This window comes from Bombus huntii, chromosome 4, assembly GCF_024542735.1.
Source record: "Bombus huntii isolate Logan2020A chromosome 4, iyBomHunt1.1, whole genome shotgun sequence".
Taxonomy (NCBI): domain Eukaryota; kingdom Metazoa; phylum Arthropoda; class Insecta; order Hymenoptera; family Apidae; genus Bombus; species Bombus huntii.
The window spans coordinates 3,307,339-3,334,657 of NC_066241.1; the positions used below are offsets into that span (position 1 = coordinate 3,307,339).

General features: G+C 40.6%; 1 protein-coding gene across 5 annotated transcripts; it reads right to left on the bottom strand.

Annotated features, from left to right (window-relative positions):
• Positions 1-191: 191 nt before the first annotated feature.
• Positions 192-26,398, bottom strand: LOC126865257 (uncharacterized). 5 transcript variants are annotated; one of them, XM_050617595.1, is made up of 7 exons: positions 25,194-26,398; positions 15,915-16,073; positions 4,033-4,129; positions 2,806-2,991; positions 1,790-1,807; positions 924-1,092; positions 192-626 (listed from the first exon to the last, which is right to left on the bottom strand). In XM_050617595.1, exons 3-6 carry the CDS (start codon positions 4,115-4,117, stop codon positions 947-949), a joined length of 435 nt encoding a protein of 144 aa, XP_050473552.1. In that variant the 5' UTR covers positions 4,118-4,129; positions 15,915-16,073; positions 25,194-26,398; the 3' UTR covers positions 192-626; positions 924-946. The 5 variants fall into 5 exon arrangements, with proteins under 5 accessions (XP_050473552.1, XP_050473551.1, XP_050473548.1 ...); XM_050617594.1 differs by lacking the exon at positions 15,915-16,073 and having other exon boundaries at positions 25,194-26,377; XM_050617591.1 differs by lacking the exons at positions 15,915-16,073; positions 25,194-26,398 and adding an exon at positions 14,843-14,953.
• Positions 26,399-27,319: the final 921 nt, after the last annotated feature.

Below are 27,319 nucleotides of genomic sequence, written 5' to 3' on the forward strand. Positions count from 1 at the left end.
ATATTATATACACTCATAACTGTGGATTAATATCTTACACTGACAATGCAAAAATCAATTGTAATGTGTACATGTTGTATAAATTTCGTAAAAACTGAATGTAGGTGTTGTATAGACAGTGTTTTATAATCATTTATTTACATATTGTGATTTTTGTTTGTACATGGTATTAACAATTTTTTATTTACACTAACGATGTAGCGTTTGTTGCCCCGTTATAAGTTTTTCATGATATAAAAAGCGGCATGTTCATAGAATCTTGTACAGTTTGACAGTATAAAATTTAGTCATTAATTTTATATACGAGTGCAAAACTTGCTTGTAAAGATCGATATTCCATATAATGACAGACTTCAAATTGTTTTGTATCGAAGATCTCCTTACGATCAGTTTCATTATTGTTCACGATCTCATATACTAATTCGTCGTAATACATATATATCTTATAAATCTCCTAATAGATTATGGGTAAGTCGAGTACGAGAGCTTCGATGTAGCCGCCCTCTTCCACTTCCTGCTAGGTATCACCAAGAGCAGAGGATACAGCGTTAGCGTGTGTTAATGCTGTCCATAGAGGGCTATGATCCACGGATAATGGTACCGCCGATTTAGATGGTCGTGGAGACCTAGATAGAAAGATAAATAATTAGCTTAAATTACTATTCTTTTACAAATATGGCATCTGTTATAAATACATAATAGATATTTTCGCAAAGTTGCAAGTTGCAACTCCTAATGATATATCGGTAATGCAGGAATTCTAAATATTAAGAAAATTTTCTAGAAACAAGTCGATGGAAAAAGAAGCAATCTTTGTTGCGAATGATACATGATTCGTATGAAACCTTTTTCTCATGTTTAATTTAAGGAAATAAGAATGATATTTCAATATGTATTACACGTACAGAAAATAAGAATCTGACCTAGGCGGTACCAAAACTGGATGCTAATCTGGGCTACTAAGTTCCAGTGCAGTGCTCTGTTCAGGATCCGATCGTTCTTCAACGACAGTGTCTAGTTCCAGTGATGGAAAAGCTCTAGATCCTCGATCGCTTCGTAACGATACTGTTCTCGTTGGACGATCAATTCCAGCTATCACATAAAAATATATATGAATATGTATTAATATTTCACAACAACAAAGGTACTTGATTATATAGAAAATCTTGTCTAACCATTCTGTAAGTGAATTTTTAGATTACCAATAATAAAGATTAATACTGTCTAAATGCATTCTAATGTCAAGATTATGTGGTAAAAGTTATTAATTTGATTTGTACAGTTATTAACAAATTGTTGTATACGAAATGCATTGAGATATACGCTGCATAGGCTTGCATAGCAAACAATTTAAAGTCATGCGACTAGAACTATGTTAAATACATAAGAAGTAAATACATGCCTTTCGATTAAGATTAAAATGTAGCCAAGCTGCATATATTATTTGCATAAAAATGCTCAACTTTTCTTATTTTCGATTTTCATGATCGCGTTGGAAATCTTAAGCTGCTGAATTATAATATTCTTAACAAAGTATTATTTAAGTACGTTTGAATGTAGCCTGCATGATCAATCTCACACGAATTGTTTTTATCATTTTTATTTTTGTCCACGCTTCTGACGGAACTTCAATTAAGTTCTGTAAGTTGTCTTCTAAGTATGCAGCGGTAGTAGTGGCGGCGGCGGCAAATGATTATGCATTAAGTAAAAGAAACTATGGTTGTTCTGTGAAATTCTAAAATCTCTAGAGACCAAGTCAAGCAACAATCAGGTTGATAAAAGGCTTTACCTAAATCCTCTTTCGATGCTGCACTTGACGGGATAATAAAATAACAAGTATATATTTCAGTTTGAAGATTTTTCAAATGTTTAATTTATATTAGGATGCTGCAAATTAATTTTACGATCTAGGTACACAACAAAGTTCGAAGAGCAAATATTATCCTTTGTACCATCGTCCGATAACTATGTATTTCCTATTAATTAAAACCTTCATGCTTGTATAGAGTAAGTAGTAACTAAACCGTCTATTTATTACATTTCAGGGGCCGTAAATCAAGAGTTAGATTGTCATGACTGGTCGCGGTAGTCGTGTACCTTCAGAGTCAGCCACATATCATAGGTATCATACTGCGTCGGTGTTCGACAAACGAAATACGTATGTCGTGTTCCATGAACGTTTTACGTTCATTGTTACGAGTGTAAAGTAACATACTTAGAAAAGTTCAACGTTATATTTCGGGATTAGAAATTAGATAGAGTAAGCAATTGAAAACTATGAAAAATCAATAGAAACCTATAGGTTTGGCCACTTAGTTTCTCGATACTTTGTTGAAAACTAAACGTTTTTAGTCGTGTAAACACGAACACGATTAAATTCGAAATATCTAAAATCGGTGTATGAACTGGGATATTCAGGGCAACATTCGATCTGGTTTAATGCTTCTTCCACTCTCTTTGTATACGTTGCACAGCCGTGTGTCTGAATGCGTGTATATATATACGCCCCGTTTACAAAGGTATACGACTATACACGTCTACGTGACTATATGTAGGAGTCTATTTGAATATACAGGTACGGATAAGTATGTATTCAACGTTTCTGGGGAGAAAAGCGACCACGGAGTAGCGGTTGTTAAAGAGGTTAGGGTGCTACACAATGCGAACGCAAATGTTTTGTGACCTTAATCCATTTTCGTTATAAAATTGCTTTCAAGGATGTGTACGCTTTAATTCCAAATTTAATTGTAGCAGTGATTTTTAAAATAAGGAGAGGGTAGACTCGATTTTATCGTTGAAACTTACCTAAACGGTGGACAGGACTAAAACGAACGAGACTGAGTGCTCCGTGATCTAGATCACAATTCCTTCTTCGTGCTCGCTCTCTGGCGAGCTTTGCTCTTCTTCTTAAACAACAGATGACCATTAGAGCCAACAATGGAAATCCGAGTATGCATGATACTATTGGGATGATGATACTCTCTGGAGTTACTAAAAAAAAAGCAAAATAATTTGTAATTCAATCGTGAAGATGTGTCAGAAAACGTTTACGTGTCAATTCTATTGGTTTCACTATCAGTCGAGTTACTACTAGATCTAGCAACGAGTATTCCTAACGAAGCTTTATTATTCTCACGTTTGTTTCTTAAGTTTGTTTTTACGATTAATATATATTAAGCAAACTAAGCAAATACAGGATGAGGAATAAAATTTGTTATTTCGCAAACTCAAGAATTTTTCGAGTTGAATAACCGTGTTAAATCTTCAAACAAATATGGAAGCAAGAATCCCATTTCTTCTGTTATCGATATAGTTTCTTAATAAACATTACACTGTAATAAATACAAAGCAGAACTGACATTTATAATAAATGAATCTTTTAGTAAAAATTGGAACGAGTATTGTCAATCTTCTAAACAACAGTTTAGACCCCAAGAAAAGAAAAATGTTTCATTCAACAGGATAGAATAGAAGGGATAGTATAACGGTATGGTTGTGTAAATATACGTTGAATAATATAGCGATGTAATACAAATATGTTTTATTATAATCAAGACTATGTTATCTCGTGTAACAATATCATTTTAAATTACAACGTCAAAATAATGCTTTAATGTCACTTTTCCAGTTATGCGTCTAGACGATTTGTAATTGTATTAACCTTTACTCTCCATTACTCTTAGACCCTTGAGATTGGGAAGCAATTACTTGCTTGGTTGCTTCCTTAAGTACGACGAAGATATTCTCCGTCACAGAAGGACTTTAACGAAATATTTCATCCTTTTGCAAATCTTTGAACTTTGCAAAGCTATTGGCTTCTGCGTCAGGAAATCTGATAATTTGATTTGTTTCCTCTTATATAGTTCATGATAATTAAATTTTCGCGTTATCAAAATATGAGTCATATTCCCATGGATTCAGTAAAATTGAATATTATTGTTCCAATGATGCTTGGAACGATTGTTATGAGTATTACATTAGTTGAGAATGTGCATTACGTTTTATAAAAAATTTATGCAAGCGTGTTTTCACCTGTTGGATAAACTAGAATTGTTGGTCTCTTGGATTGTGGAATCGTTGGCATTGTTGGTCGACCCCCTCTCACTTCGATCGACATTTTTCTCTCGATCTGGAACAAGATTAGCTGAGGGTTAATCAGGGTTCTGGTATAACGAAAAAATTGATCGATAACAACGATTACATCTTTTTCGCAAAAATCGTTCATTATTCAAGTGTCTCTGTTGTTTGTTATGTTTTATCTTATAGAAATGAAAAATCAAAGTAGCCTCTAGCGTTCCGAGATCTTTTAATTTCATCTTTGTTCTTTCTATTTTTTCCAACGAAATGTCGAGGTCGAAAGAAAGACTGCAGCAAAAAGTATCAAATTCCAGTGTTTTGCTTTGAAAATTCTTCCTATACTAATTATACCTGTACACCCTGTTCCTTTATCCATTCCACGCAACAGAATTATACATACTGTGTGCTGTTTGATTTCATTTTAAAAACATTCGTCTCAATTTTACCACGCAAAGGTAACAATTGTAAACATTCCGTGACGTCGATATACGAAAAACGTGTTATTTTTCTAAAATAAATACAATTTACAATTCTTAAATAAATACCGTTTCGCGACAATCTGTGATATATATAGAAAATATATATATCATTTTATATTATATATATACATATATATTATTTTATATATAGATATATATAAAAATATATATATTTTCATTGTGAAAATATAGAAAGTAAACCATCGCTAGTTCCGTAGAATTAGTTTAAACAAAGCGCCAGTTTATGTGCCATCAAACATCGCGTGATATCTTTATTTACTTATTTTATTAAAATAATGATTTTCCGCGGTCGTTTAAATTTTACGTACACGTACCAATAGTTACAGTTTCTGCCGCTACGTGGCGCGCACGTAGTGATTAATCAAAATGGCGAGTGTAAGCGCGGCGTGTATAAAGTAACGGACGGTAATAGGTTTATCTCGATGAGAAGTGATTCTGTCGCGATAATATTACGTGTTCGGGTAATATTTTCACTATGACAAATGTTTTCGATCGCGTATGCTCGTGTGGCGACTGTTTCAATTAAGTGATCAAACGAAAACACATCCACCCGTTCCCGCCACTTTTAGTGTTTCGAGCTTGGAGGGATCTAATCAAAAGCGACATGTAATCGAATTTTCGAGGTAAGATATTCGCTGTTACGTAAAATAAACAGGCATTTACGTAATTCTTTAAAATTGAAAACAAAGCTGAAAATTCCATTGGCTAACGACGTATAAATGCGTACAAGAGTACGTAAACATTGTCTTGTCTTAGTAGTCGAGAGGAAAAGGCTATTTACTTCGGTTTCTTTATTTTTGTGACGTTTCTCCGGTTGTTCTTTCCTCTCTCTGTGCTCTGAAAAGCAATAACGTGAGCCGTATCGGTGTGAATATCAACACAGACAGAAAGCAAAAGCTCTGTTTTCTGCACAGACTTTTAGAATTTCTTCGTTTTTGTATTCCCTGCGGTATTGAGAGTGGACTTAATTCCCATTGGCCGAGATCCACAAAGAGTATAGAGGGCCATACTGGTCTCAGTCTTTCGACTAGAGACGCGTGTGTACTCCAAAGGAGACGAGCAAGAAATTAAGTTAGATTATTCCTTTTCTCGTATCTCGCTATTAAATTTGGAAACGTGAGAACGCAATAATCAAGTATATTCGTCCTTGTGTCGCAATTTCGATTTTTCAAAGATATGTATAATACGTATTCCATGAACCTGAATTTTCTTTTATTCTATGAATTACGGTATACACACTATAACTTAAGCAACCGTGTTCCTCGCGTGTTTCATTAATTCGTTGCAGAGAAAATGGTACTAGACTGGTTGGAGCAAGCGAATGAGTTTAATTTCTCTTCTACTGCGTTGGATGTAACTCGTTAGCTATCGAAGCAACACAGGAGAAGAATAGCTCGTTATTGTTAAGCCGCGTCAGATATCAGGCATTTACTTTTTGCTTTTAATCTTCGATTAGTTTTTGTCGTACTGGCATGTCGAATATTACCTCCATAAATTGTCCTACATATTCGAGTTCGATTGAAGAAGGCTGGCCGGGCAGCAGCCCTTTGGAGGGCGAAACTCGATGGAGGCACTCTGTTATCGTATCTCAAAGGGCCAGTTCCGAAATGGCAAACTATTCTCTATTCGAGAAGGACCACCTCTCCTTTTTTCTGCGATTACTTTATCTATCGAAGGATACCATCGTGAAAATGGCTCGACCTATCTCTTTGGCCAGTTTTCCACCTACGTCTATGATTAAAATCACGTTCCTGTATTTGCGCCCGCTATATATACATTACGATGCTTATAAGACGCGCCCAGGAAACACCGTTTCCGGTTAAATGCTAAATTTGTTCAGCCTGGAGGGCATTCGATCGAAATTTTTGGAGTGCCTCCAGAACAAAGATCGCGATGTTTCTTCCAATTCTTCGTTATCTTTGGACTTCTGTTGTAAGACGTTCCGCGGCATACGAAATTTATCCGATGCGGTGTGAAAATTCACAATCGTATCCAACCGAATTCAGGATTCCGCGGTGTCCTTGCGCGAAAGTAGGTCGTTCAATTTTCAGCGAGGCGCAACTCCAGCTGACGACGTCTTTATGAAAAAAGCAGATGAAACTGTTTCGTAATCGGCAAACTATTCGACTCGATTTCGCGAGTTCTAGGAGTTTCGGAGCGGTGGGTCGGTTTAAACGTCGGAGACTCGTCGGGATGCTTATCGATCTTCCAGTATGCAGACCCATACTGAGTTTTATTGCTAGCCGCCAGTCTGTCCTCGCCTTCTCTTCGTAGAAAACGATGTTCAAACGCGTAAAAACCGTGGCCATTATAGCCGCGAGAAGAAGTTTCATCTGCATTATCCTCCAATTATCTCTGCCTTATCGTCGTCTTCGCAGCGTGTCGTTCCCTTTTCCGTCTATTTAGCAGCCTGGCTTCTAGCACAGTTAATTTAGCAAATCTGTGGCTCACGAGGAAAAGCAGATTCGACTCGAGTCACGTTGCATCAACGTTATTTACATACGTACCTACATGCTACCGTGGCGGAGTACATACGCCGATATACCGCGCATTATTGCCAAATTATTTGGATTTTCTCGTATACGGGCTCGTTATAAAGCGAATAGATTCGTATTAATCATAGACTGGTGAATGGCCGCTCCAACTGCGCTTGAAACTATGTTTTAATGCAGCCCGTACACCGGTGCGCAGTTATTCAATAGTAATATGCGAACAAGCGAATTTTAGTGAATTTCAAAAGCAAACACGCGCGTGCATGCTTACAATGCACCCTATCAGGATTGTTTCGATTTTCTCCGGACCGTGCAACGCGGCTTGTCGAATAATTCCGAATAATTCAACCGCGATGTTAGCCAAAGGATTACACCGATTTACCGTAATCAGCGGAATGTTATGTAAAAGCTGATACTATTTCATCGATAGGCTGCCGCGTCGGTATTAAAAGACGTTACAGACGCGCTGGATTTTCGCTTCATTTTCATTTCAAACGATCGTTAGCGCGATTCGTGGCAGACTAGAGATCGGTACGCGGATTACGCTAATTTCTCCAGTCGTGCTCAACCGTCCACGTACTAGCGCCATTCTTGGGAAATCCGTGCGAGATCTCAGCTCGAGTGCCACAGTTTTCCATTGAAGACTGTTTAAGGGGGACGGAGTGGCCGATCGCCATCACTTTTATTCTCGGAGCTTCCATTAATTAAACCTCTCGCGATTACACAGCAGATAAACTGCCTCCGCTACTTTCCCTTCTCATTCCCGCAATTCGATCCCTTTCTTGTTGTTCGTGTACCTGTTTTTATGCCGGGACAATCTTCCGTTAAATCACAGCAACGCGAAATTTCATCTTTGACCTTTTCAAAGGACTCGTAGGATGAAGTTGGAACGTAACTCGTCGTCGTCGTTTAAAGCTTCGTGTCGCGCAACGAGCGGAAAGTCGTTTTGTTAAGCTCCATCTTCATTGACAAGCGAAGCTTCTAATTAAACTATCGCGTAGAATTCCTACGAGATTTACGGACCACTTTGAGCATTGCAAACATAATTTTGTTTGGTTAAAATGTTATCGATAAAACGTGTCGATAAAGGCTTCGCAGTTGTTAAAACAACGTATCGACTAAAATCTAGTCGATTCGCAAGAGGACCGCAACGAATATTATGCGTCGCTTTTGATGAAGTTTCGTACACGGTAAAGGAGCAAAATGTGGTTAGTCCCTTGTTCGGTTATTTTTGGAAACTTTCTATATTTACGAAATAACGTTGCAAAAGGAATTTTTCAATAATTATACGATTAAAAAAAATATATTCCTCGTTATAGTATTAGGTTGTCTGAAAAGTTTCTTTCAAAAGGTTTCTTGTTTTATATCAGTTTATTGAATTATGCGCGAACATAATAATAGAGATATAGCGAAATTGATCATACCTGATTCAATAAAATAATATAAAACAGAAATTGTTGTTCATCTATTATCATCTTATGAAACTTTTCGGACAACCTAATAAGTTAAAATTCAGCGAATAAATTTCTTCCATAAATGTAAAGAATTTTTTAAAGAAAAAAAAAAACAGGATATCACTGTTTCACCGAGCCAAAAATATTAATAAGACTTAGAAATCGTTGCGGATGTTACATTTGGACGTGCACAAAATATCCTTCCTTGTGTATAGATCGTGTGGAATGGTACATTACGGAAACTTGTGCCGAAAGGGTTAAGTCTAATCTAACAGCTGGTATTAGTATACATTGAAATTTTGAGACTGGCGAACCGCTCGGTGACATTAATGGAACTTTAATTTCAGCGTTAGTGCTCCCTTTAACCTTTTATCGCCAGATGAAATCCTCTAGAAAGGTCATGCACGATCAGAGACAAAATATTCTCGCGAAACTAAAAAATAGGACAACGCGGTTTCGAACCACGAAAGATAGCATAACTTTTGTTGTTAGATATTTCGATAATTATCGAATATTGAAACATAAAGCGAATATTTCTGCTTCTCTTTTCTCTATATTTTTCATACGTTTGTAAAATTTGATCATTTCGCAACACCTGACAATATCCGCTTGTTAATTCCACGAAATTTAACGCCAGAAATTTTATTGATCGAGCACGTGTAAAGCACTCCAACTCTCCGAGCACGAGAAAAATTAATTAACGGCTTGAAGTATTGATTGCATAGTTATAATTGGATAAAGAATGCTGTCAGCGAATTAATCGAATTTCTTGCCCAGTCGAATTTACAGTGTAATTGAAAGATTACGCGGAACAGGCATACAATTGGGTTAAGATATCCAGAAAATCCTGCTTTCATCGACTCTGTCTACGTAAAAACGAGAAATAAGCAAGCACCTTGACACAAGGAGAAGAAAATTCATTAGTTAGGTAATTATAAAATTAACGATGTTTTCAACGCGTTAAACACAAACTCACTAGATCGTCGTTCGCAAAACTGATAACTTGCTGCGTAGAACGATCTAAATAATCACGACAGTTTATGGAACGTGATGTAAAACGCGAGAGGGGATTACTTAATCCCAGCTTTTACGAACCAAGTCTAAAACCCGATCGATATTCGGTATCGTGTATCAAATTGCGTTCTCATTGTGTCGTCGTTGATATCCTTGCGGTTATCTTGTTAATTAAGCATTTTATCAATTATAAAACCTCATCACGCCGATCGAGTAGACGTCAGTCTTTCAGTTAACAGAAATATGCGGATGGAATTGCAAAAGATACACGTTTGCTCGTATATCGACGCGTTTTCGATCGATTTGAAAAGTTAGCGAGTACGTTGCGGTTAATCGTATAGATAAGTCGATCAGCCTTCGATCAGCGAAACGACTCCAATCGGAGAATTTGGATTATACTCTAACTCGTTTCTCTCGATTTCGCATCAGTTGAAGCATTGCAGCAAGATCGATCGGAGTATGTTTGCAGCATGTGCGAAAGAACCGTGAAACGTGATACGATATATGCCAGAAGGAACTTGTCTTCGACCCATATTCTTTCTCAGCAGGAAATTTGTCCTTACATCGAGCTTTCGCGTTTCCCTTTCTCTTCTTCCCAATACGAACAGATAGAAAACGGCGAAGTATCGATAAAACAGTCGCAGATAGCCGGAAAATCTGAATCGATGTATATGGAATAATCGTAGGAATTTCTCATGTACAATTTCTCCACTCGACGCAGCCTATCTTCAATCTGCTTCGATTTCTTGTAAATAAATAGAAAGCTTGGTCTAACCCCCCTTTGAATTTTTATTTCGAAACATGCGTAGCGGCATATGCTTCTTAGGATATTTCGATTCGAAGATGTCTCGCGTAGTTGTTTTGCCACAGAGAATTAACACTCTACGACGCACATAATGTAATAAACAAATTCTGGACAAAGCAATTTCGCTGCTACGAGCAACCTACAACCGGCGACAAGTTCAAACCTTTCGGTACCCCCCTTGATCAGTTTAAATAGATGACCATGTTCTCCAGAAGTCAGTCAGTCGAACGAATCAGCGTAACAATCAGTATCGGTAGCGCAGTATCGCGCAATCTTACAACGAATATCGTCAAGCGAGCAACGCTTGCGATTAACTTTGTATTTTACATTTTAAAATATCTGTAAATATAGTTAACGAAATCAATTCGTCTCGTTGTTAATTTAACCAACAGCACGTCACACCGTCCACCACCGTCTGTTCAGATCCTAGTTTCTCTGGCCTTGGCGATTATTTCCTTCTGGCAATCGAAACCAGGTGGTGCCTATACCAGTCTAGTAATGACGTTTAGTGGAATTGGTTATCGGAGGTCCTTTGTCTACTTCTTGTCAGATGCAGATCCAACGATTGTAGTCCTGTAGCCTCGTAGCTTAGGAGGACAGTAATGGCGGCGGTGGCCCGAATTTCGTTATGAATACACCTACCTAGCTATATCACTGCGATAAGGTTCTCGCTTTGGCTGCTCGATGAAGACTTTTTACAGAGGAAATGGCACAACGACGAGCTACGCGTCAACGAACGGACTTTCGAATATCTTACGAGGGCTCTTGTTGCTCGTTGAAGCGCGAACGAACCGTCACACTGTTGTCTGTAATTCAACGGACCGCGTGTGCCCTGATTTCTGGTCCGCAATCGGAAATGCATACTCCCAGGACAGCTCTTCTCTTCCGCTCGGCTCACAGATTCGAACGCTTTGATCGGAAATTTACGCGTTTGATTCAATCCCATGGTCGAACCACGGTTGCTGCGTCGAATGGATAATTTTCAAACGATTCGACGAAATATATTAGAAGCAACTCGATCGGTTTAATTAAACGACGTTGGCATTTTCATAAGAAATTATATCCCCGATGAAAGGAATACTCGTTGTAGTTTGCTTCTTTGTACGCTCCGTTAGCTTATCTCGGTTTTCCTGACTACGGTAAAAGAAGAAAAAATATCTTTCAGTTTGCACGACTGCCATCTCGATATTTCACGTGTCTATTTTATAGCTATATATTATTTCCCCGTGGCAATGGTATAGCTTCACGGTCTCTGGAGGTTCTCGCGTTAGCCAAGGGACGACAAATTTTCAAACTCTTTGCGACTCGAGTCTCCGAAGACGAAAGATTCTGTGCTCGAATTTCTGTCGTGCGAGAAACAACAGAGAATTCCTTATATCCGACTCGCTACAGATTTTAAACAGAAAGCCACTCTATCTTCTCGCACAGAACATTGCGTGCTAGGTATTTCGAGAACCGTACTCGACCTCTGTAAAATACGGTCGACTCGATTTAAAAACGTTCGCACGAGTTAGTTCCTTCCGCGCGAGATTTTCTTAATCGCGCGGTAAATAATTCCAGTTATTCGATCGTACACATTTTCATCGACCATCGCTCGAAATATCGAGGAACGGGGAAGCGTTAGGGACTGTGATGGCCTGTGATATTACGCTCGCAAATTGATCGACACGACAAGGCAGCGACGTCAAAGAGTGCGAAACGAAGTTTTATCGACAGTCCAGTCGATATTTTAGTTTGGTATCCACGTTATGTCATGACGTCGTTCTTGAATGAACGCTTCGCGTTTTTTAACGGGTGCACTAACATTGGCCGAGACGTTCGGTATTGGTGGAAAATCGACGAAAAAATAATCGTTTGTATGTTTGTGCGCGCGAAGTCGATGCATTTTCAAAGCACGCAAGAACGTAACGATTTATTATGAAAACATCGACCGTTTCTTTGTCAGCGATCTCCATAATACGTTTGTTTAAACGCGTTTCTTTTATTTATGAAAGTTTTTATTCTCTGTCGAGAAGGAATAAAAGAGATCTCGAACCTGTAAATCTCGGGCGTAAGAGCAATATTTTCATCGACAAATATTTTTCTCGTCTATTGAATCGCCGCGAAGAAATATTAGTTGGAATAACGTGTCGCGTCCATTCGGAGGTGCATTACGCCGAATCGCCTCTATGCATAAATCCAGATTTCTGGTCGTAATTGGTAGGTACGTTGCTTGAAACTCGAATTTCAGAAGTTTAGTCGGAATATAATCGTAGCATGGTCCCTCGGCGTGTCCTAACTCGTAATACCGACTCATCGCTCATTTATAATTTTAGTTTATCGCTTGAAACACAGTCGGATCTCGTTTCGCAAACTCCGAAAGCACCAGCTAAAGTCCAAGACACGCTTCTCTTGGCGAGGTTAACGTTCAAACGATTCAGCGTCAGATCCCGTTCAGAATTGTAACGATAGACGAAAATCTGCTCGAGACCGCTGCAGTCTCGCATTCCTTGGATTGAGAACGATGATATCGACGCTAGACGTTATCCCGATCGTTGTTTTACAACCGTGATTATCATTATTGAAACAAACAAGTGGGTCTTTCTTTCTTCGTTGCTCTTTTCAACACAGTTTTATACCATTTTTCTCTTCTTCGGTTTATGCGAAATTCACAATTCGTCAAAGCAAAGTATTTCGTTCATTGGTTCGAGTTACGGTTTCCCGAACGTGATTCGAAATTACGATTTTTATGGTAAAAATATCTCTAGACGTCGAATCGCAACCTCATAGAAAAAAAAGTCTGCGACTATGGATTTTTCGACCGACTAGAAAAACCAGAGTGGCGATAACTCTTACGCGAAGCACGAACCCAGAGCCTAGAGGATATTTCGCTCGTTCTTCGGCCGGTACATACGGCCAGCTACGAAGCACGTGTACGTACCAGGTGCATGTATTAAGTAGAGAACAAGTACAGCGTTGGGCACGTATCGTTGTACGTAAGTACGCGCTATAGGTACCACGTGTACCGTGGCGTAATTTTCGGAGATCGTCGTAAACCTTGGATCCATTAGTCGATCCCAAAACGTTTGTGTAACGTTGGAGTATTAATGGTTTTAATAGCCACTTCGCCACATCCTTCACGGTTAGTTTGCGTGAATTTTCAGTTCACACTTTCGATCGATCGTTTACCGTAATCTATTTAAGTCAATCACCCGTCTATTCACCGACGAGTTTCATATATCTTCGTTCGTACGCTGAAAACGAAAAGTATCAGATAGAATATTAATCTCGCGTTGGCAAATAGTGGCTCGATCGCGAGACGCTATTAATTTTAAATACGAATAGCTTGCTCATCGTGGTTCCCAGCACGCTGTGCGCTCGTTCCATTAGCACTCGAATGGTTAATTCGACGAATAATCTGGCGAGTGAGCGAGTAATTATCTGCCATTAACGTCTCATTGTTCGAAGATTATATTCGATTATTTAACTTATTTACTGGCGAGTTTCCCTGTCTCTGTCGCAATCGCAATATTCGTTTAGATTTTGCCGAATGACAACGTAATTCGCAGCGGATAATAGGTTATTTGATATATTACGATTCCAATCGATACTTAATCTTCGTCGTGTCAAATGAGAGAGAAATACGCGCGTGTCCTTCAATATGTGTCGCGTTGTTCGTAAATTGTCCAACGAAGAATTAAACGAAGTGCATTGACGCTAATGCGTCGGTACTTTCCGGAAACCCATCTGAGTACAACGACGGTAATATTCTTTCCATTTGGCCGACTCGAAATAAAGTTGCGCGAGGATATATCATTAGGAAAGAATGCGCGTGCCGGAAATATTAAATTCCGACTCGTTCGAGCGAAATTAACTCTAATATCGCGGATAAGGTCTTTGCACTTTTAATTCTGTCTGTCTGTCTGTCTGTCTGTCTCTCTTTCTCTCTCTCTCTCTTTCTCTCTCTCTCTTCCTCTTTTAATTCCACCGCTTTAAAAGAGTAACCTTATCGGTATTCTTTCTTTCTCAGCACGTATTGAAACTCGTGTAAAAGTAGTAAAAGGATTTTGATATAACCGAGGGATATCGCGATAAACGATACTAGTTCTTCGATGAATCTTTGATTTTTATTCGGGGCTTGGCAAAAACGAACGCGGTACGGGATATGAAACTTGAAATTAAACAATTGGAAAACGAGAGAGCGTTCTAGGAATAAAATATCTATCGTAGCTCGTGTTTGCAATAACTCCGATTATAACGACGCGCTGTTTCAAACGCGTTCGACTAAATGGACCCTTGGTTCTCTCGTAAGAAAGAAGACCGCACACTAGTGATCCAGCTGCAAATATTTATGGCCCACTAGTCACGCCAGTGTTCCTTGGTTCGATTAATTGCGATTCATAAATTCTCAGCCAGTTTATTGGAATTTTTCACGACGAAGATTGCGAAGGTGGAATAGTGTCTCTGTGAGAAGTATCGTCGGCACGTAAAATTGCAAATTTGTACGCGTATTCTCGTTACCTTTGCAAATCTTAGATCGAGTAGTTTCGTTTGGAGGCTCGTTAAGAGGTGGACGATTATAAAATAATCGCAGCAACTTCTTACACGGTGCACCATGAATTTCAAGCGTTCTACGGAAAGAAAGAATGGTATGGATAAAAAGGGATAATAATAATAGGAACCGAGTAGCGGCATCAAATAAGCTTAATGGACTACTTTTTACGTTCGTCCCAGCGACGAGCATTTAGAGGTTCACGGAAACGCCTGAAGATGTGTCAGCGAATATAAACGTGACTTAATCGCGTCGCTTCCTTCAACGAGGAGAAGGAATAATTTTTTGCGTTTCTATAAAAATGTTAAATTTATAACCTAACTTTTTCACATACTTGTCTCTCGAGTCGCATTGTCGTTCATCTTTGTCGTTACGAAGAACATCGATAAAATTTTATGCGTTCATTTCTATTTTGTTCCAATTTACGAGGTTCATTTTCAATCATATCTGGCCGCGTTGTTCCGTATACTTTGTCGTCGGAAGTTATATGCAGTTCTATGGACTATTGAACTCGAACTAACTGCAAGATTTCATTCAACGTATCCATTCGCTAAACAATAATCAAGTATGCGAATGATATTCCGGAGAACAATGCTTGATCAGTTTTCGTAGCGAGTACGCACAAAGAGGCAGTGTAGCTTTGTGTTTAAATTATAGCGATAAATTTACCGGCAGAAATGCGAAACAGTTTGTCTCGAGAAAGTTAAAGTATGGTGGATGTACGATTCCGTGACAGGGCGTATCTCGTGAATAGAATTCGCGTGCTGTTCAAATAAATTGCTTTTACCGTTAAACAAAGCTCCGACGCATATTTTATGAATGACGTTCGAATCGTTACGAAATTTCACCGAAGGGCACTATTTTTTCTAGTATTTTTTCATTTTTCTATCGCGTTATTCTCTACGCAGGATATGGTCGGTATTTCGATTAAATTTTCGTCGTTTCAAACTGTCGTTTTTTCATTTATTTATTTATGTTTTTTATCAGTTTCGAACGAATCGCGCAGCTCTCGCGTCGACAGACAGAAAACCGTTTTCTCACCTTGTTTTCCCATTCTCAGAAACATGTAAAAGGCGCGATAACAAAGTTTTCCGACATCCTCTTACTTCAGTGAAATCACCGAAATCGATTGTCGTACGCATCGCTTCGATAATACATGCAAATTCGAAGCATTTTCTTTTCCCGAAGATTACTCCTGTCCTATAACAACAAAGCGAGATATAGCAAAGAATGGAAGATGAAAAGTAAACAGAAAATGGGTACTAGGCTAACTGGTCGGTGGAACGAAAGAATTTGGTCACGGAAAAACGAGACACGTCGAATCCCTGCGAGATGATATTTCTGAGTCTTGTAATAGCTCAGGCATTATGAGAAATGGAGGCGCGAAAGTTGAACGTTTATAAGATAAAGCAGAGATCACGGCTTGAATTCAGAAACACGTTTGACGCGCTGTGAATCACTGATGTGACTCTCCACGGATTTTCGACGAGTAATTTGCATAAAATGTTCAGGGTCATGGTCAGAATAAGAAAATACCCATTTCGGCCACTAACTTTTACAATATCGCGATATTTCATTTATTCATTTCTTCTACTTCTAACTTTTTTCCAAGCGAATGCCGAAACAGAATTACCCTTTGCGAAGTGCTTATTCGCCATACAATAGCACTCGCGGTAACACAAGATAAACACGAAATAATTCCATCGTTGTAAAAAGATAACACGTTGTCTCTTCTCACGAACGTATTCCAAGCTGCTCGAACTATTTCAAACACAACGCAGTTGTTCGATACATGTGACTAATACAGATTTTATTTGCACGAGTTAAATGTACAGGGTGGTTGGTAACTGGTGGTACAAGCGGAAAGGGGGTGATTCTACGCGAAAAAAGAAGTCGAAGATATAGAATAACAATTTTTCGTTCGAGGCTTTGTTTTCGAGATTTTTCGCTCGGTACGCGTGCACTATATCGCGTCTCGTTATAACGGATCTCACTGTAGATCGTTGTCTCGATGGAAAAATTAAAAAAAAACAAAAAATGTCTTTTTTCGCATAGAATCACCCCCTTTCCGCTTGTACCACCAGTTACCAACCACCCTGTATAATTCGAATTTATATCCGATACATTGGCCACACCGCCGAGTTTAACTTCACATCTATTGTGTGTTGTCTATGCGATCAATCGATTTCTTTAAATTTATCCTTTCGCTAAAAAAAAATGATTTAGTAAATTTCACGAAACCCTGTGTGTAATTTATTACGCTCGTAACAAACTTACGCTTGGATGCGATGTTTATACCGAAATTGGTTGATACCGTATTTATTAAAGTTTCCAAAGAACGAACATATTACACGGAGAAAGTAAAAGATGGTGTGTACGGAGAAATTACGAGTTTACTTGCCACGTGTCAGAAAATTTCTGCCCTTGCTATATGTTCTACCATTGGCCTAGATAACTTCACTTTCTAGGTATTCTTCCTTTATTCGTCTTTGACCTGGCGCGTGGTCGCGCCACATTTTTGGAACCACAATTATCAGCCCGTGAGATTCCTTTATCAGCGTGTCCTTGGAAAGCTAAACCAACCATTCTCGACGCTTGCAGCTAAATTACTCGGTGGAACCAGTGGAGCGTGATTCGTCGAATGGTGCTCTGAGCGCGTGAAAAGCTCGCGTTTTAAGAATGCTTCTATATGTATAGCCAGAGGCATTTTTTACTATAGTACAGGCCTCAAAAAGAATGTACCGTGTTACCCTTGAATGAGTGGAAGAGCAAGGAAACTAACAGCTACGCGCGTGTTAGGATACGTTGTATCGTCTCGTTAGCGCGATTCTGATTTACCGAACGCGGTCCAACGGTTTCGAAAACTAGGTTAACGAGATCGTAATATCTGGAAAAAAGGCTCTCGATGCTCCGCCGATTAGCGCATTAAAAGTCATCAACTCGGTATATCTGATTCGATTGATCGAAGCTACGTATGTGATCGTCTCGAAGATTAAAGCCTTCGTCGACGCATTTTCGCGAGGAACACGACGGTCAAATCGAAGGATAAAAATCGGCAACCCTTTAACAAATAATCTGAATATTCTGAGAAAAAAACCAAGTGTTTTTTGAGCTGAGGATCGTTCTAGGCACGATACGAGGTTCCCAACGAGTTCCAAAGTAGATAACGTCACGGGACGGATTCTCGATCGGAGAGCTTAGGGCATGAGATTTGAATAGGCGCGAAGAAATCCATCGAGCGAGGAATAAAAAGGACGTTGAATCGGAACAATGAATCGCTGATATTCGCTCGAATAAATCTATCGGGTTCTATCTTCTTTCCACTAGCGAACTTTGACCTGCAAATACAATAGATCTCGCTATGACAAATCGAGGAATAAAACGAGAAAGATTCGATGCCTTCTGTAGCCCAACGAAGATAATTGGCGCATAAAAACTAACCACATTGATACAATCGCCTCACCTAAACACTAAATGAACTTTAGCCGACTGATTCGCCTTTGATAGTTCTATCTCGGTAAAAGGCGGTAAAGCCGTAGATCAGAAATGCGTTAATTAATCGATATCGATAGAGGAAGTAGATATAAAACCGAGATAAATCGCTGCTCCAAGCATTATACAAAGAAGACAGATAGTTTTCTCTCCTTGTTTTCTCAAGCTTTCCCGTTTTCTCCTGGCAAGAAGAACGAACGCTTTTCATTCTGTCCGCAGTCGATCGCACCTTTTCAGAGGCGAACCACCGTCTAATATCGCTGACTGATGCGCCACGATGATTACACGAAAAGATGGACGAACGCGATATCGTATTTTCATCGCGAATCGACCGCACGATGCGATCGGTTAGTAGAACATTACCAGGCGACCAATTCATTTCCGCGTGTCCAGCCGATAGGAAAAAAGGAAGTCGATGGGAACGAGGAACGATACAGATGGAAAAGACAAAACAGGACGAACGGAAACAGTTGGAACGTTTAGTTTCATCTATCTCGGCGTTCCACAACGGTTCGCTTTCCAGTTGTCCCTTTTTGTCACGTGGAAAAGCCTAGCCGATTCTATTATATCGTACTCGGCCATCGGTCCACGTTGCGCTACTTCCCTTCATTCCCTTTTCTTCTGCTCCACCGTCTCTCTCCGCCTCTCTTTCTCACTGCGTATCTGCTGTTTCAGTGATATCGTTTATCGGGTTCTGCGAGTGTTCGTGATTTTGATTGCGCCGGTTCTCGTGACCGATTCAGATAGTCGCTATCGGTGCAGTTCGTTTAAAGTAACTAAGAGCTTCCTTAATGGACCGTGTTAAGATTCGCGATCGATATGAACGGTGTCGCTTTACGTGTCATTAACGCGCGAACGCGCCATCTGTAACGTCGCGATTTTCGCGTTATATCCAATGAATGCGCCCACGGTAGATATCGTTAATTAGGTCTCTTTTCTTTGAAATACTATTTACGGATCGTCTCGTTCGTGGTAATTCTCGCAGTTGTAAACGGTACTCGCGTCCAAAACCACGAAGCCAAAAAGAGGAAGCAAAATCGTTGAAATAGAACGCTGTTACCGTAGTCTCGTTAGTCCCTCTCACGATGCTCGAAATAGGGGTTGAAAGCGCCCTTGGGAGAGCAACTGACAGTCTTTCCATCCCCGTTCCTCTGCCTCTTCTGTTTTCTTGCTTTCACTCGAGCATTTTGTAAAGGATATTTCTACCCAACCGGGTCGTTCTCGAATCCCATCTACGTCAAACGACATTCCGTTTCCTATTTCATGGCGTTACGGACCGACGCTGGATTATTGCTAGAGTTTGATCGTTGAAGGTTCCAGGCTTTATTCGTTCTATACTTTCCTTTTCTTATTTTACCTTCCTATCCGTTGTTCGATATCAAAGGAATAGAAAATAGGACGGGAGAAAATTTGGAAGCTGTGCGGTTCTCCTGGACTTTTCGAGCAGCCGTAATTAACCGTCTGTACATGTACATATGTATATGCACGTATGTATCGCATTCGATTGTGCGACTTGTACCGAAATGGCAACGAAACACAGGGGATCGGTTTCCGTCTCGAGCGAGGAGACGACAGCTGCGTTTCTATATCGCATCGGTGGAATTAATTAAAATTTATCCGAATCGATTCCTTGGTTAAGCATATTTCTGCCGCGTCTGCGTCGAAACAGTGAATATCGAAGAATGGCTAGAAGCAAGGGAGAAAATACAATTCCCGATTCTCGTAGTTGGCGAGGCATTGTTCGTTCAAATTTTTAATTTAACCAGAGCAAACGTGTAGCTACCATATCGCGGCGTTGTTGTATTTTTTAGCTTGTTCAGAGTGCTCGTCCCACGTACGAACTAGCTCGTACAAGGACGACCTGAAATTCTGGCACGGATGGTAACACATTCTTGTCGAAGGTTTCGTCTCTATGGAAAGGCCGTCGCCCTTTCATTCTGAAATATGTAAGAAAGCGTACCAATTTTCTGCTCTGGATCTTAGCAAATGTTCTTTAGCAAAAATTCTCTTCTTTCCTCCTGCATCTTTCACCAACACGACGCATTATTAATTAACCGTTCTCGCTCGCGTCGCTTCGTAAACGTACATTGGCAGGCGTAATCGTTTTTGGTCGGGGACATATTTTTCGATGTGCTACGCGTGCAAAAATTCCCGAATCCCTCTGTTACTTAGGGTATTTAATATTTAATGTTTAATATTTAATATTCTTTTCGCGCTCGAATCTTTGTCATTCGAGGGCTTTCAAGGGATCAATGAGAATATTCATGAGCCTTCTCTGGCGCATTATTTCCTCTTAAATTCTTCAGAATCTGATTTTACTGCAGGTTCAAAGGTTGAACTTTCCGCTGATCTTATCATTCACGATTCCGTCGATTCAGACAGTTCGCAGAATTAGAATTTCACGTTTATTATTTAGATCGCTCGGATTTCTTAGATCAAAGTACCTTGGGCTTCGATAAAATTCGTTGTTCTTTATCTTCGGAAAGAGAAATCCTGTTCTGTGCATCGATTGCCTCTCGTTCGCACTACGTAGTGCGGTATCCTTTTGACAATAGCACATAAATGCGACATTTATTAGCACGTGAAAACAATTTATCCTCCTTTGGAACGAAGGCGAATTTGTAATCTCAGTCGCGATGCAAACTACTCTCCTCTCTCTCTCTCTCCTACTTTCTCATTTTTACTTTATTAATAACCTCATTCAGAGAGTAAGTGCTAAAGCCTGTAATTCGTTCACGTTATTCTATTGTTCAGTTTCAATTACAAGCCAGAGGAAACAGATGTCTATTTCTTCTTTTCTGCCGTTATTTCTCGAAATATGGAAGTCCGCGGGAAAGAAATGGAACAGAAGATTAATAGGAACAGAAAACGAACGTTGCGTGTAAAGTATTGGAAGGTTGATGCGCACGTGGACTTTCGAAAATTGTAGATTATCGCGCTCGTATGACCCATAACTAAGCAAGTTTGTACCAATTGTACGTGTTTTCGCGTTTTTCCGGTTTCTATAATTTACTTCTATCAGCGTATTCGACGTTACAAGGCTTTTCCTCGCGAAAAGTCTGTTCTTTCTTTTTATTTCATCGGACTTGATAGTCGCAAGATCGTTAAAGGACTAGAGAGTTAGTTATCAAGTTGCAAGGTATTGGATAAGAGAAATATTCGTTAGAAATTTTGATATTGGGAAAGTGACGTATTTCGTTCGGATAATTTCTAAAATTTACGGATGCTGACGAAAGCTGCCGTCTTATCTAAGCGTATTGGATATAATTTCCAAGATGGAGGAACGATTAGATGGTTCTAAAGTAGTTATATCGTGATCACTTCGGACTCTTACCAGACTCTATCGATGTTTACTTGGTGTTACTGGCGAAAAGCGCATTGCAATTTGAACGAAAGCTTGGTACGCTGCTGGTCTACTTGTTATCGCGGTTTATTCATTCTCACTTAGTTTGCATTTCACTCGGAACGTGAAATATTTACGTTGCGGTACACGAAAAGTTTCAAAGCGAAATTTGGGTTGTAAATGGAAGAAAAATCCAACGCGAACCATTTGAAACTCACGAAAAATATCTTTCTGGGTTGTTCGGAATTTTAGTTGGCCGTTTATGGCACGGACAGACCCATTTCCCTCATTAGAAAATTCCGAATTACCGGTCCTCCCAGGGCTGCAATTCGAAATTTGAATGACCGTCCGTTTATGACACGGACAGGTCCCATTCCTCTCGTTAGGAGATTCCGAATTACATGTTCTCCCAGGGCGGTAAACGTAATGACTCGAGGTCAGGAAAGAACCCAGAAAACGACCAGCCGGAAGAACTCGGTGGCGAGAAGAAATCCAACGGCGGGAGGAGAGAATCAGGAACGGGGGAGTTAGTTCATCTTCGACCATCGGACAGTACAGACTTAGGATGACAGTAGTCCTCGCTTAGTTCGGCTAAGTGCTACAACTAGTACAAATAAAGTGCCGTCTAAATCCAACACTCGAGTTATTTCATCTCCCCCACCTTGAACGTTATGTCATACGAGGTACGCGATATCGACCGATCGATTTGACCCGACCGATTGCTCTTTAGTCGATAATACGCAACACGGGCAAATCAGCGAACGGTCGAGTATATTTTCGGCAGCAGCTACGACGTCGCGCAATCTTTTTTTGCGTTTAGATGATCATTTCTCTGGACGAGCGAGTAAATAGAAATAAATTACGGAGGAGGAAATGGAACAAACAGAACGATATATTTAGGGAACTGCTCGTCGGTTCGTTACTAATGTTTACGATGCTCGTGATAAATTAAGATTGAATCAAGGTGTATGTACGTACTCCGAGGAAATTCGATGGCGCAACGCGTATAATTTGCCGAGAAAGGGAGAATCGAAGGAACGGAAATCAATGTGTTTAGTTTCTTGTTTCGTAGAGACGAAAGTTCCTCCACGATGGAACGATATAATTGCAGGGCGCGGCGTGTTTACTGTCGAGAGAAGAAAATAGAAAGGGAAAGCGGAGGAAACCCGAGGCGAACGAATGAATCCGAAATCTCTCGAAAACAAGAACGCTAGTAACAAAAGTTAGAGATTTAGAATCTTATTGCTACCGTTGCGAGCATAACGCTCGTTAAAGCAGGGTGATTCTTAGAGACAGAAAACAGCGAATGCGATTCCGACTAGTTGTTAGCAATCGGATCCGCCGGTCTGACGAAGTTTTAACGAAATTCGACCTCCGACGAAACGCGGAAACAAAAACGCGAGCCAAATTAAAGCTCCGACTCGGCTTTCTCGTTTCACTCCTATCTCTGCGTAATTTAATCGCTCGCGGACGCGAAATCTTCCCGTGTTTGCCGAAATTTTCTATACGCGTATTCGGTTTAAGGCGCGCTCCGAGTTTCCGCGACTTTCTGGTCGAAATGAGCGTGACGCGATACGGCGATTCGCGTAATACGAGGTGATCCCTTGAAAATTCTGCTCGCGGCGGAGCCACGTTTTTCCTTTCTTGGACGGAAACCATGCCCAAGAGTGTACAGAATCTCTGAATTCGAGAATCGCGCACCGCCACTCGCTAACCTTGTGACCTCGTCTCGGTCAATTTTAGATGGAATTTCACTTAAGTGGAGCTCGAAACTTGAAACCATTACGATAGAAACAGGAAATTACTTTATGAAACCGTAGCCTGCTTAGCAAAGAGTTCTACCATTTCCACCATCGACTAGTGAACGCGGAAGCACGATGGACGTAAAATTATCGATTGACAAGCATCGGTCGGTTCGTGTTTGCCGATTCCTAAGCGATAACGCACCGTTGAATTAACGCGAATGCATATCGAGGTGCGGCCGGTGGTCGATTCGCGCAATAATATTCAAACGGTTCTTCTCGCTGCCTACGTATCGATTTCATTCGGCTGGAAAGAACGAGAGCGGTCGAGTTTCAGATAATTAAATCGAATCGACGATGCACATAGATAGCGCACCGCGTCCCGATCTGTACCTGGTACTCGACCAACTCTTTCCAAGAATATCTCCGACTAGTTGCATCGACCGTTGCATTCTACGTGGTATACGCGTTTCCTTTTCACTGCGGGTCGGCTCGATCGAAGTCGCTCGTGTCCCTTTTAATTTCGAACGCACACGAAGATAAATAGCCCGAATCCTGTTTTGATAAAGCAACCTGCTCGTAGTTTCCAGATCCAACGTATCAAAAAATCCGTCTGTACAGCGTTTATTTATTCAGGAGTATCGCTGGAGCGGCAGCGATCGAACAGCCGGCTGATTAACATATTCGCATAAACGGAATTCTTTAGGAAGAAAAGGAAAATATTTAGGGAGTATCTTCTGTCTGATCCATCTAGAGTGAATATCCAGGAATATCTGCTCGTACAAGTAGAATCCTAAAATTTGTTCGAGGGCGATCAACATTTTATTATTTTTTTTTCTTTACGCATCGTCTAGTAGCAACTATATTTCGGAGTAACGAGAATGACGGAATACCCAATTTTCGTTTAGCAGATATTTTGCCCTTAGAAAGAACTTGATTGAACGAGTGGTTGCCTAACACTATACGAGTAGAATTTAATAAAGGTAGAAAGAAGGTTTCGAGCGATTCGTTGACGTAGAGGTGTGGAGGGTGCGTCGATGTAATCAGGTCGCGATGTGCCCAACCACGAGGTTCGAAAAAGGCAGACAGAGCCGTGCGTTTTAAAATGTTGGAACACATTTGGATTATCTAGTTTATTCGCCACGAAAATTCCTCAAAATCAACGCGATATCGATCGCAGTCGAAATTTCCGCGAGGCTCTCGTAACGTTCTCTTTCTAACGACGTCAACGAGTACTCTGGAGTAAATAAAGCGTGGAAATTAATGCCATTCGAGCGATAAAAATAAAGTATAGGCAGGCTCGTCGCTAGAAATTCGTAAACGGGCAAATTTCCAGCAAACGGAATAAGTTCGATAGACGCGAAGGTGGATTATTGTATATTATCGATAGATCATGGAACAACGGCGAACGGAGAACAAAGCGCGGGTGCCGTATAAAACCCCCGGTGTCGTGAATTACCAGTGAAATTGACTATCGAAAGCCGATACATCAGTATGAAATGCGGGGACCCGAACAGTTGACGCTAAACTGCGTCGATGAAGTGAAAAGAATATGAAACGATGGTTCCATGCATACGAACGACGCGGCACACGCTAGCTCGCGACGAGCACAATCGATTCGCTAAACTCGAATACCACCGTATCTTTCGAAAACGTTTGACAGCGGTCTCTCTTGTCCCTTTTTTGCGGCTATCTCGCGCCAACGACAACGGAACAACGAACGCGTTTAAGCAATGCTCGTACCTTCGTGTTTTAGCTGGCAGACAATTTATACGGTGTAAACTGGCCGGATTGTGCACGTTTTTTCGATGCTAAATCCCCGGTTGTTCATCGTTCCAGCGATCGAGTTTGGTCGAACTTGGTCGGACTTCTGTTGGCAATGCAGAGATTCGTTCGATTCATTGACCGGTGAATATCTCGGACGAACAGTTGTTTCTCGGTTTGGATAGATCAACGGATAATTCGTAGATCAGGCCGAGATGGACGTCTTTAAAGTTCTAAGTTCTATATACGGTCTTCGTCTATCGATAAATACGACCGCTAAATCTCTTTCGATGCGTTGCTTGTTGTATTACTGGCAGGAAACGTTTTCCGCTGGTATTTCAAGTATTTCAAGTTTGTTCCGAACTTGGATTTTAGATTCTTCTCGACGACACGTGTTTCTATTTATTCTATTTATTTTTGAATCGATTCCACGTCGTAGGAAGATCGAGAGGCGTACATTGCTTGCTCGCTTGCTTGTCAGCGGCACGATGTACCACGTCAGTGTGTCTGGGAAAGTTGGTCGAACCCTGGGACTTGCGCGATCTCGTTACTTCGAGTCGAGTCACGTTTCGCGTCACGTTTCGCGTCCTGTTCGAAATACTTCACCGTGACCAAATTTCACGTATCGCGCAGGCTGGTCCTATCCATGGACGATTGATCGTGGCTTCCTTCGACCTTCCAGAAAATTTCATACGTTCCGCTCACCAGCGAAAATCATCGTACGTCGTAGCTTACGCGAGCGGTCAAATTGTTTCCGCGAGCATTTCGATGATATTCAAATCGGTAGTCGATTATTTTCGGAATTTATTTATCGTCAATCCGGTCCAAGCGAAATAAGTTTTTGGTATTTCGAAAACACTTATCTGCAAGTTGGGATAGCGACGTCACGCGAAACCTCGTGTCTTTCGACCGATACTGGGCGACTCGTGTTTCGCGTGCTCGATCTGCGACGCCTTTAGGCCAACTGCTCGTGAAAATGCGGCTCTTGCTGCGCGCCACGTTCCCCGCGCCTGCGCCACCATCAATTTCTTCGATACTCTCCTCTACGTGTTTTCGATATCGCGAGCTTCTGATTAATTCATCTTCGTTCGGGTACCTTGATCGACGATTTCCTCGAACTGCAGTTCTTTCCGTCGTTGCAGCCCCTTTCTGCCTCGTTCCACTTTTTCGATAAAGCTTTCCTTTAACTTTGGACCCGTGTAACGATGTAAATCGTCAAGATGTAACGACCGTGTGTTGCACGTACAATCGGCAGTAAAATATAGCAGCGAAAGCGTTAAGATCTTCCGCTTCCGTATCTCGTTAAGCAGTCCTTGCTCCAGTAACTCGTGGAAAATAGGCCTGTTCGTATATCATACACAACTTTGCTCCAATTATTTCACGAGGACGACCTGGTTTCAGGGCGAATTCGCGAAACAGACGTCGGATACAGTTCATCTTGGACGTTTCCACTTTTCGTCATACATACGAGCAAATGAAATCACAGAAACTACGTAAAATTTTCTCCAACATCGTTGGTATTGGTCGGTGATGGATTCGAAACGCGAATAAGAACAAATTGGACGAAATAGGGACGGAAATGGTTGCAAGAGCGCGGCATTCTTATTCGTTCTCGGTACTAACATACGTATATTTCCGGCTGTGCATATCGATACGAATATATCTCCTTTAAAACGAAATATTTTGGAATACGCGCGGTATTTCCCTGTGCTGTGCTGTCCCGGAAATATTTTTACCGAAACGAGGAAAATACAAGTGCGTTCGACTCGCTCGAACTGGATTATTACTCGCACGATCGGAAATACGTTGCGTTTCATCAACGATGAAATATTTAGGCGAGACCATTAACCGTAATGCCCCTCGAAGCCTTAATTGGCTACAGACAATAGGTGCGTGCGCATTAACCGGTTGGACGCAGAGAGGAACGCGCGATGATTAACGCACTGTATATCGATTCGGTTAACGAGGCGTCTAGCTCGTACCATTACGTTATCGTTTGTTCATCTTTCGCTTACGTCGTCAACTTAATCCGATGACGTTTGCGTGACAATACGAAAACGGGTACACCTGCGGCAAAACACGGCCTTCTATGCATACGCGAGCGT

Bases quoted from the DNA above. Each gene is read 5' to 3' on its own strand.
- LOC126865257 (XM_050617591.1), bottom strand. From the start codon at position 14,938: ATGGTGCACCGTGTAAGAAGTTGCTGCGATTATTTTATAATCGTCCAC. The intron at 4,130-14,842 runs GTAACGAGAATA...ATCTTGTTCCAG, and splicing joins TCGATCTAAGATTTGCAAAG to ATCGAGAGAAAAATGTCGAT. The intron at 2,992-4,032 runs GTGAAAACACGC...CTTTTTTTTTAG, and splicing joins AATTCTAGTTTATCCAACAG to TAACTCCAGAGAGTATCATC.